Genomic DNA, 10,270 nt, shown 5'->3' with positions numbered 1-10,270 from the left:
AGGCCAGGTTTTTTTTTCCTTTGAGCAAATGGGACTGCAGTTTTTCCTCTTGCTAATTTTGCTCGAAGCTTAACTCTGGAGGAGGGAAGGGTCACAGCATCCCTCAACCCTAGGTGATGTGAGCAAAGTCATAACCTGACTTCATGCTTCAAAAGAAGTGTAGCCAATTCAAAGTTCTAGAGAAGTTAGTAGGAAACTGTCCCAACTTTCCCAAGCTCTGTGAAAAACAAACCAACCCACCCTCATCTTCGCTAATTTAGCAAATTCCCTGCCACGGTACCTACTCCAAGGCACTGAGGTGAACAGATTTTGAAGTTTTACCAAACCAAGGCGCACAGGTGCTTCAGCAAGGTTTCTCTACAAGCAGCTAAGCTTTGATTACCAACACTTCATCGAGTTAGCTTGCTACTGAAGTAGCTTATTACTTTCAGAGAGAACACCACCAAATATCTGAACATGTAACCTCATCCAGGAGAGGGGAAAACAAAAGTATACCAGCAACAACACAGTTCTATTCAGGTGAACACCAACTACGATCTTTTCCAAACGCAGCCTATTTGGACGATGGAACACGCTCGTGATCTGTGCTGGAAGAACGCGAGCAGCAGCTCCATTCCTCCGCTTAAGACTTACAGGCTACACAGCTCCGTCCGCGCTGCGAGGCTGGAATCCTTCTCGGCGGAGACTGTTCAAATCCAGGCGCGTTAGAACTTCGCAGCGCACCAGGAGGGTGTCATCCTTTACGAAGGTTCTTTGCTTCAAGGCTTGCAGATGCATGAAAGTCACGTAACCGAACCCTTTGGGGTTGCGGTGGATTGTTGGTCTCTGGAAGGCGAGTAACTCGGGCTTGGTTTCCATCACTTCTTCCTGATTCTGCCTCTCGGGGCCTTCGGACTGATCCAAAATAGACAGTCGTATGGTGCCCTGGAAAGGCCACGGCAGGTGGCTGTCGTACTCCCCTTGCATGGTGTGGACAAAGAGCGAGATGTAATTAGCGCAACGCTGAGCGTTTGGCAACTGGATGTGCAGGCGCAGGCACAGCTTGTAGCCGGGCTTGCCGGTGTAGAAGCCCGGGCTGTGTATCACCACGGGCCTCTCTTCCTCCTGGGCTTTCTGGAGCCCGCTGAAGTTCTCAATTTTCCAGATGTAAATACCGTTACACTGCTGCGCCTCCATTTCAGTGATCTTTCCCTCCAGGTTCCGGATGGTGCGCTTCAGCTCTGCCACGTGCGTGTTCTGCGTCTCCATCTTAGCGATGAGTTCTCTGATCTGGTGATCTTGTCTTACCAGGCGACCTTCCAGCTGCTGAATGGTTTCCTTGAAGTTTTCAACTTCTGGATTACAGTCATACGCGGCGTGCGAGACGTGTGAGAAGAGGGCAGGCTCAAAGGGCAGGCCGTTGAGGAAGGGTACGGGGTTTGTAGCGGTAACACTGATATTCTGAAAGCTCTGAGCCATCATTCTCATGTGAACCTGAGTGAATTCCTGCATGTGTCGCGCCAGTTCGTTCCTTTGCATCTGGAATTTAAGAGACCCGGCGTTAGGAACAGATCGAACGGTACCTGCAATCGCGTCGTCAGCATGAAGAAAATGAAACGAGTTGCTTCTGCTACGTGAGGGAAAAATGGAATTGGGAAGCGAGGGCAGGTGACGTGACAAAGCAGCACTTCACCAAGTGAGAGCTCAGAGTTAAGATCACACTCTCGACAAATGAAGGAAAAAGGTCAAACGCCAGCAGGCAAATATTGTTCAACTCGAAACAAGGACATGGTGCAAAAGTGTTAGTGATGAACATAAATTTGGTACTTCTAGCGTGTTGTAAATCAGCATTGGATTCCCTGATCAATTTGCCGAAATGCTCCAATGCAAACTAAAATCAAAGGTGCACAAGAGCTGATGCAGAAACAATTAAAGAAATAGATCCATTTCTCATAAAAAACTAGAAAGAAGTGTTCTCCAGATGAAATAACTTTGCAACTGTTAAAGCGCAGTCAGGTTTTCTTCACTAACTCTAACAGCCATGGCTATTTGGTGACAACTGCAAGAAATGCCAGAAGCTACTTTACTGACATGAAAGCTAAGAAATCACTCACGGCTTAATAAAAGCAAGTTCATCAAGCAAATCATTCTCAGAGATTTTTAAATTTGAAAAGAACTTTTGAACGGCAGTGTATCAACATGTGGTGTTTTAGAATTAAGGTAACTCAAAACAAAAAAAACCAAACCAACCACCAGTCACTGGGGATTTGGGCTGGTGAATGAGATAAGAATAGGAAAACATGTTAATAAAAGCCACGCACAAGGTTTGCAGCTCAGGGTTCTGACCCGGGGCTTACCTTTTCAGGACAGCCAAAGGCACTGTAAAAACATGGCACAGGGGCAGTGGGACAATCATTGGCGTAATGGTTGGGCATCTAAAACAAATCAGATTTGCAATCAGTTTTTCCATCAAGAGCATTCCTTTATAATATCCTGAAAGAATACAGCTGGATGTACCAATGCCTGTATTAATTTCTCACATATGGAAGTTTTGAAGAAAAAAGGTGGTCGTGAAAATTCCACATCCCCCTCGTACGTACTTGAGCAATACCTTGTTAGATAGTTACCATCACGATGAAGGAGAATACAAGCTTCAGCCATTAATGCCAGGATGTTACCTGGTTCAGCTTTCTCTGTTCCCTATTTTTGCAGCTCATTCTTCTACCTGATGACAGATTTTTTCCTTTGTCTTTACCGATCCCAACCCTGCTTTTCAGAGCGTTTCTCCGATTTGACATAATCACTCTTTATTCTAACCTGCATCGCTAACGTAGCTGCCGTCCCACTCTAACGGCGACAGGCTGCCAAGTTTGATTTCGGATTCAAGATGCAATTCAGATTTCAGATTGAAGACAACACACGTGGACCAGGTGAAACCCAGAGAGAGGCAGCCCCTTACCTGTTCTCTGATGAGCACGGTGTTGCAGTATTCACAGAACACGTTGGCGAGCGGGCAGGTCTGGTCATGAAGCTTAGTTAGGAAACAGAAAAGGAGAGAAAAGAAGGAATCGATAAAAGTTACACAATTTAAAAGAGCGCCAATCACCTCTGTTAAGTTTTTACTTACATTTCCAATCTTGCAACCGCGAAACAAGGACAATCCTCTTAGTCCGAATAATATGTTTTCTATAATTACTGTTTCTTCCTGGACTCATACCAGAGATTCATAAACTTGCAGATATTTTATTTCTGAAAGCTCTTATGCAGCAAAGGAGTCTGGATTTATCCAAATGTTTCTGAATTTCACATTCAGTTGCAGTGGAACTGTATTAAAGGGGTTTTTTTGTATTGTTGGACTGTATGAGGTATTTTCTTCTGACAATTCACAATTTGGTGTCATAAAATTAACAGCCCTTGCGATAAAACACACCCGTATACAGATAAATGGAAGCTCAAAAAGGAAAGGACTATTTTTTTTTTAAAAAGATGTTCTCTTTACAAGCAAACCCGTATGCATCAAGGTTGAAAAACTGACCTCTTTATCTTCATAGGCCATAGACGTGGCACAGTTTGGGCAACAGACTTGACGCCTCGGACACTCCTGCGTCATGTGCTCTTTCAGATGGTTCTTCTGGAAGGCTCCTTGGCACTGGGGGCACTCCACCGTGGAAAATTCACACTGCACCTGGTGGTCCTGCACAAGGACAAAAGAGGGACGTGAAACCGCAGGCAGGTACTACTGTCTCCCCTGTTTTCAGGAGGGACAAACTGCAGTTTCCTTCATGCAAGCAAATCCTTATGGCCTTAGGTCCACTGTACCAATGACCTGTCACAGTCCCATCACTGAGCTCAGAACTACACGTGTTCAGAGCTGTAAAAATGCTCTTACCTTTATGGTTATCCTTTCAAATGTGTATATTATTTTGCAAAACAATTATTTCAGCTAATCTACCTGAGGAACATTGAACTGACCCTAGGGAACTTGGGTGAAGCACAGCTACAGCTGATCACGAGCCAAGCGTAACTGATGCTGAAGAGAAAGCTACGTTAATGCCATTTCCATGCATTGCAATGGTCACTTGAGAAGCACCTAATCAAAGACTCAGAAACCAAAACCAACCCCAAACCAATGTGTAGCTCTAATTTTCAAGGAATGGCTTAAGCAGCTATTGGCTATAACCACGTTATCTTATTTTGAATTCTTCCTTGTCCATGAAAACGAGGGTCTGTATTTTGAAAACTAATTCTTACCTCTAAATGCCTCAGCTCCATCTTCATCCCACAGCCCTTGTTGGGACACTTTACTGTTAATGAAAGGATTTCCCGTTTAGCGAAGTTGTCAGGAAAAAGCTGATTTTCGAGCAGAATTTCATTGTCTACCGGACATTTGTGACCTGCATCTCTACAACACAGAAAAGAAAGGAAAAAGGGATTCCAGGTTTTCTTTGCCCTCATTTAAAACGTTGTTACGCTAGCAAGACATTGGTGGCCAAATTATAACGCCTCGAGAAAGTCTTTGCAAAACAACGGCATTCACGTAGTAATTACCAGACAATACGCAACGTACATCAGAGAAATGGGAAATACTCACGCTTCCCTAGAGGTGGCACGACCGGGATTGCAGCGTTTTCCTAACTCAAGAGTTTTTAGTTGGACAAACGCCACGGTAAATACTCTAGAAATAAACTTGAGGAGGATGTAATGAAACTACGAACTTAAAATCCTGTTTCTGTACTTCACATAGCTCAAACATCAATGAATATTTCACATGCCATTTCTAAACAATGCTTTAAGGATTCTTGGACCTTCTCTGTTTCTTTCTCACTTTATAAAACAGCCAAAGTGATCACAGCTGGGAGAAAGCAAAAAATTGTGTCTTTTTTTTTTTCCCACACAGATTCACTTAATATTTGGCGTTGCTTTTCCTACAGCTCGTTTCGCCGCTTTGGTCGTACAAGAATTTGATCAGTTACTTTATTCCTAAAGCAAAGACAGGTGACAAAACGCCCGACAGGCAAATTAGTGGAAAGTATGAAAATGACACTGGATTTGGGACCGGGTGTTGTATCTGAAGGCGTTTCAACAGCAAACAGACTGGAAGTCAGTGCTAACTGGTGCCAGTTTGGGGTCCGATGGTGCAACATGAGCGTGTGCAACTTGCCCAAGAGAACCAACAGCTCGTTCCACTTTGTCAGATTCTGTCTACACTAGAATTCTTAGAAAAGGAGTAAAATGGGACAACCCCCACTAAGTTTTCCTTTAAAAAATGCCCCCTTATCAGCTCAGTCCTTAAGGCAGGAGGTCAACGTATCTAATCACAATTAAGTAACACAGTGAAAGAGGCACGAGGGATCACAGCTTCGTGACTGGTGGAAACAAGATGGAAAAACACACGGGTGGAAAAATGCCGGCGAGCACTCGTGGTGCAAAAGGCCTGAAGGCCAGATCGCTGTCACCGCTTGTGAGCGTGAGAGGAAGGAGAACCTCAGCGGGCGGCGGAGACCAAGAGGGAATTTGTGCTCTTTGTTGGAAAAGGAAATAATTGCTCAGCAACTCCTCCATCAGCGCCGTGGCTAGAGGAAGCGGGGGTGAAGCTGAGGCTTCAAAAAGAGACAAAGCACTTCCTTTCCTAGGTTTTGCTTGCAAACGCTGACGGGCGCACTCCTAAACAAGTGGAAAAGAGAAAACACCTGGTTTGTTCCACGGCTCCCTGAGCTACCACCAGCGGCACCACGCCGATCTCTGTCCCAGTGCAGACACGCTCCCTTCCCTGTCCTTAAAAGGCTGCTTAGATCCATCTACAAAGATGTTGCTACATGTTTTCTATCACAGAACTGAGTTGATGCACCTCAGTTCTAATTTATACTGCAGTGGAGCCTTTCCTAGGCTGGAATGATTTATTACATTGGGCTGTGCCACCCACAACAGTGCCCATGAAACGATAAGCACCTGCTGCAAAGCACAATGAATATTCCTGTAACTTCTGAAATTAAAATATAGGTATGAAAAGCAAAGCCAGACTAATTCTCCGTAGAGAAAAAGCCTGCTGTGTGACCAGTCTGAGAAAAGCCTGGGCAGTTTAGCCTAGAAGCTGAAGCTGGTTGCCTGATGAACTTCTAGCACCCAAAGCTTTCCTTGCTGCCTTGTGTCAGCTCATGATTCTGCTCTTCTGACAGACAGAGCTTCCGGTACTTGGCGAGCTCTACGCTGAGCCCTAAGGCATCTTTGATCTCACTTACAGGAGAAGAAAGACTGGAGTGAAAATTTAATTAACTTCTGCATCCAAACTTATTTTTTCTAAAATTTCTAATCAAGTAATTCGCAGACAGTAATTTGTAATCTATTATTTGCAGTTACTTAGGTGGATAAGCTGCTTCACTGCCATGACTCACAGCACTTCCAAGCACTTCAGACAGCTTTATTTAAAAGATGCCAAGACATCCCAGTAGGCAAACAAATCCACCTGGTCTAATCACGTCCCTCACACTGTAAGATCTAAGACTTCAGTCCTTAAAAGCTTTTTAAAAAGTCTTTCTAGTTGCAGCCACAACTTCTTTCAGTTTGACCAAGAGGAGGCTGAGGGGGGATCTCATCATGCTCTACAATTACTTGACAGGACATTGTAGAGAGGTTGGTGCTGGTCTCTCCTCACAGGGAATTAGGGACAGAACCAGGGGGAATGGTTGCAAGTTGCAACAGGGCAGGTTTAGGCTGGACATCAGGAAGAAATTCTTCAAGAGTGGTCAGACCCTGGAACAGACTGCCTGGGGAGGGGGTTGAGTCGCCATCCCTGGAGGTGTTCAAGTGTCGCTTAGATGTGGTGTTGGGTGATACGGTTTAGGGGTGACCTTGTAGTGTAGGGTCAATGGTTGGACTCGATGGTCCCAAGGGGCTTTTCCAACCTGAATTGTTCCGTGATTCTACGATTCTTCAGCACAGACAACTACAATTAGAGGAGTGGCTGGAGAGCTGCTCAGCAGAGAGGGACCTGGGGGTGTTGATAAGACACCGGGGGACATCGAGGTGCTGCAGAAGTACAGAGAAGGGCAACCAGAACGATGAGGGGACTAGAGGGTAAGTCTTACGAAGAGAGGCTGAGGGAGCTGGGGCTGTTCAGCCTGAAGAAGAGGAGGCTGAGGGGAGACCTTATTGCTCCCTACAACTCCCTGAAAGGCAGCTGTAGTGAGACGGGTGTTGGCCTCTTCTCCCCAGTGAATAGAGGGAACGGGTTCCAGTTGCGCCAGGGGAAGTTTAGACGGGATATTAGGAAAAACTTCTTCACCCAAAGGGTGGTGAAGCGTTGGAATGGGTTGCTAAGGGAGGCGGTGGAGTCACCATCCCTGGACGTGTTTAAAAAACAGCTGGATGGGGCAATTCAGGAGATGGTTTGGTGCTGGGGTGGTGCAGGGCTGTAGGTTGGACTTGGTGATCTCAAGGTCCTTCCCAACCTTGATGTTTCTATGACTCTATGAGTTGTTTGTGCAAGTCACAAGAAGTAGTTACTCAAAAACTGCTTGTCCATCCTTCATCGTTTAAAAACCTTACTCTCTGTGTTCACAGGGGCTGACAGTGGGGAAATGAGGATTAAACAGAAGCATTGTTTTCTTGATCAAATAAAGGCTGTGACAATCACTTAATGAAAAAAAACACAGTACTTGAGAATGTAAAAAATCACTTTCCATTTTCATCTGAGCTCTGCAGGAACTTCCCAATGAGATGAATCAATGCATTACATAACTCCACATCAATACTGAACTGCAGACGCTACGCACTCAACAGCCTGGCCAATTAAGCAATTCAGCCCTTGGGGGAGGCAGAGGGGTCTGGCACTGAGTTCTGCTTTCACCAGCTCTCACTCCAAGTGCCCAAACACAGGTTTCAGTGGGGAATGAGGGAGAACATTTACTATCAACGAAATTTTTTAAACATCACAGTGATGATCTATAGTCTCCAAGATTGCTTTCCACCCGTGTTTAGCATAGAAATGAAGTATTAGAGTGTAACAGAAGCAAAAGCTTCTGGTCAACAAAACCGTTTGCAGACCTAAAACTTTGAGCAGAGCAAATGCTCTCTTGATTTAAAAAGTAAGAGAAACAATTTCCCATGCCTGGGGTCTAAGAAGGAAGTTTCTGTACCTGCTACGAGCTGTGCTGTTTTGAGTATGGGCAGTCCTACGGTAAATTCTAACCGATGACTGTAACGGTGCAGCTCATCAGCAGAAGCAGCAGAATTAGAAAACAAGATGGCCTAAGCTGTTAAGGATCTGAAAGACTGGAAATGAGACACCCATCTGGGGTAATTTTAAAGTTCAGTCATTTTCCCCCTTCAGTTTTCAACCCATCAATTCTGTTGTGTTTGAAATGATTGGTGAGCAGACATTTCTAAAGCTCAGTACTTAGTCAGTACTTAAGTACTTATTTACCTTCAGGATTTATAGACATCATACTGCCGTGAGAAGGTCTACAGATTTCTTCTCTTTCTTCCAGAAATACCCAAGTTAAAAAAGAAGAGTGTAAAAACTGCTACTGCCAACATACAGAGCAAGCTCGGAGAGAGCAAGTAAGGAATCCCAAAATTTAATGGCCTTTATTAGTCCAAATGTTTAATTCAGTGCTTGCAAGCATGCATGAGATTACGTACATTAACCTCCCGAAAGAATTTAGCTTGGAATGTGTGAAGCAAAGGCCAGACAGCGAAGCCGGCTGCTAGTGCCTAGGAGACTGGACTGCAGTCAAAGCTGACAGGTTCAGGTTTGGGGGATTTTTTTTGCCTTTTTTCATGCACCCGGCTGAGAGGTGGAGCTGGGTAAGGCCTGACACACTTTCCTTGCAACAGCAGGAACACAGGGAACAAGTCAAGGGACTAGGGAGCAGAGTTATCTCATGGTACGGTTAGTGGAGAAATGAGTGTGCCTCAGCTTCCTCCGCAGAACCCACAGGTGAGCTACTCCTCACGGGTGAACACTGCTGGCATTCGGCATTTTCTGGATGGGGAATATGCATGCTTGTCTAAGTAATATCAATGAAACTGTTCAAAAGTCTAAGTAATTATTAATGAAGCTGTTCAAAAGAACCATGTTGCATACACACACAGGAAATTTCACCGCTTGCTGACTGGAGAACAGCCTGCTCTCGCTGTCACAAGTAGGCAGCGCAAAGTTAGGTTTGCCTTTTCACTTGCAGCTCCAACGCTATGCTCCTTGCTCTAAAATGGATACCATAAAGAAATAGAGTGGCACCACATACAGCAGTCACGGAAGCTACAGAGAAGCCCACAAAACACTGTACTCGGTCAACCTCGTTGCTGGCATACTATTAATTCAGGGAGCTAAAAACGATGGGCCACGGGGAGAAAGCAATGGTATAGAACTACGGATAAGTGGAATGGGAAACCAACCAAGAAAGCACTGTCTGTTTTGCAGGCCAAAAAAAAAATGCCTGGGAAAACCAACACTGAAGACAGTTTATGATCTTCAAACAAAGGTGTGCAAAGCACCGTTGAAAATTACCCAGTTCTACATGTGCACCACACAGAATTCAACACAGAGATTCCTATCAAAGCACTGTGACATCTGAGCTACGCGAGCAATTGATAAGAGAAAAATCTGGCTTTTGCTGAGAAGGAAAACCCCTACAGCATAATATCTAGTGTTTAAATCGATCAGTGCGTTCCCATGCTCACCAACACGTGTGGGACAGCCGTGACTGTAATTCAGGTTTGAGAGAAGTACACTCTCCCCGTGTCCTTTCTGCCCTTCCTTGCTCTTTCAGTCATTCATTTTTACGAGCCCAGCTGTTACGATATGAAGGCAACTTCCTATCTTATCCCCGCTCCCCAACACGTCACGTGATTTCCTCTCTCAACACTTTGTTCGAGACTATTGCCTCGTTACACTCTCTCTCAGCCCAAAAAGGCAGCAGTGGATCTCAAGTGAAGGGCTGAAAGTCTGAATTCCTGTACCTGTACCACGAAACCATCCTGTCTGCAGCGGCCTCTAGTTATGGAAAGAAACAAGCACAGGGAAAACCAGGTTTTGTAACCTTGGGCGAAAATGGAATCTATTTGGAAGACTTGGCTACTTTTAAAAAATTCCCATTTGATGTTTTCTCAATCAAATTTTTAGATTCATCATCTGTGTAAATCTGCATAAATGGCAAAATACTTAACCTCCTGCCTCACGACATTTTGGCCGCACACGGCGTTTATCCAAAACTATCTTTTGGGAATTAGAGTTCTGACAGTGCTCCCTGGTAACACACCTTAAGCAGTTCCACTCGGGGCCGAGGAGGAC

The 10,270-nt window shown here is 44.9% G+C and overlaps 1 protein-coding gene across 1 annotated transcript in view; it reads right to left on the bottom strand.

Annotated features, from left to right (window-relative positions):
• Positions 1-636: 636 nt before the first annotated feature.
• Positions 637-10,270, bottom strand: part of TRAF6 (TNF receptor-associated factor 6, E3 ubiquitin protein ligase) — a 10,389-nt gene continuing 755 nt past the window's right edge. Inside the window, exons 2-6 of the mRNA XM_009874131.1 lie at positions 4,231-4,381; positions 3,515-3,673; positions 2,939-3,010; positions 2,337-2,414; positions 637-1,518 (exon numbers count right to left, since the gene is read on the bottom strand). Coding sequence (XP_009872433.1) covers positions 637-1,518; positions 2,337-2,414; positions 2,939-3,010; positions 3,515-3,673; positions 4,231-4,381 — 1,342 coding nt within the window. The remainder of the gene's footprint in view (positions 1,519-2,336; positions 2,415-2,938; positions 3,011-3,514; positions 3,674-4,230; positions 4,382-10,270) is intronic.

This window comes from Apaloderma vittatum, unplaced genomic scaffold (assembly GCF_000703405.1).
Source record: "Apaloderma vittatum isolate BGI_N311 unplaced genomic scaffold, ASM70340v1 scaffold33167, whole genome shotgun sequence".
Classification (NCBI taxonomy): Eukaryota; Metazoa; Chordata; class Aves; order Trogoniformes; family Trogonidae; genus Apaloderma; species Apaloderma vittatum.
Note: the sequence above shows the minus strand (reverse complement) of the source record. Positions and strands in the feature narration are given on the sequence as shown.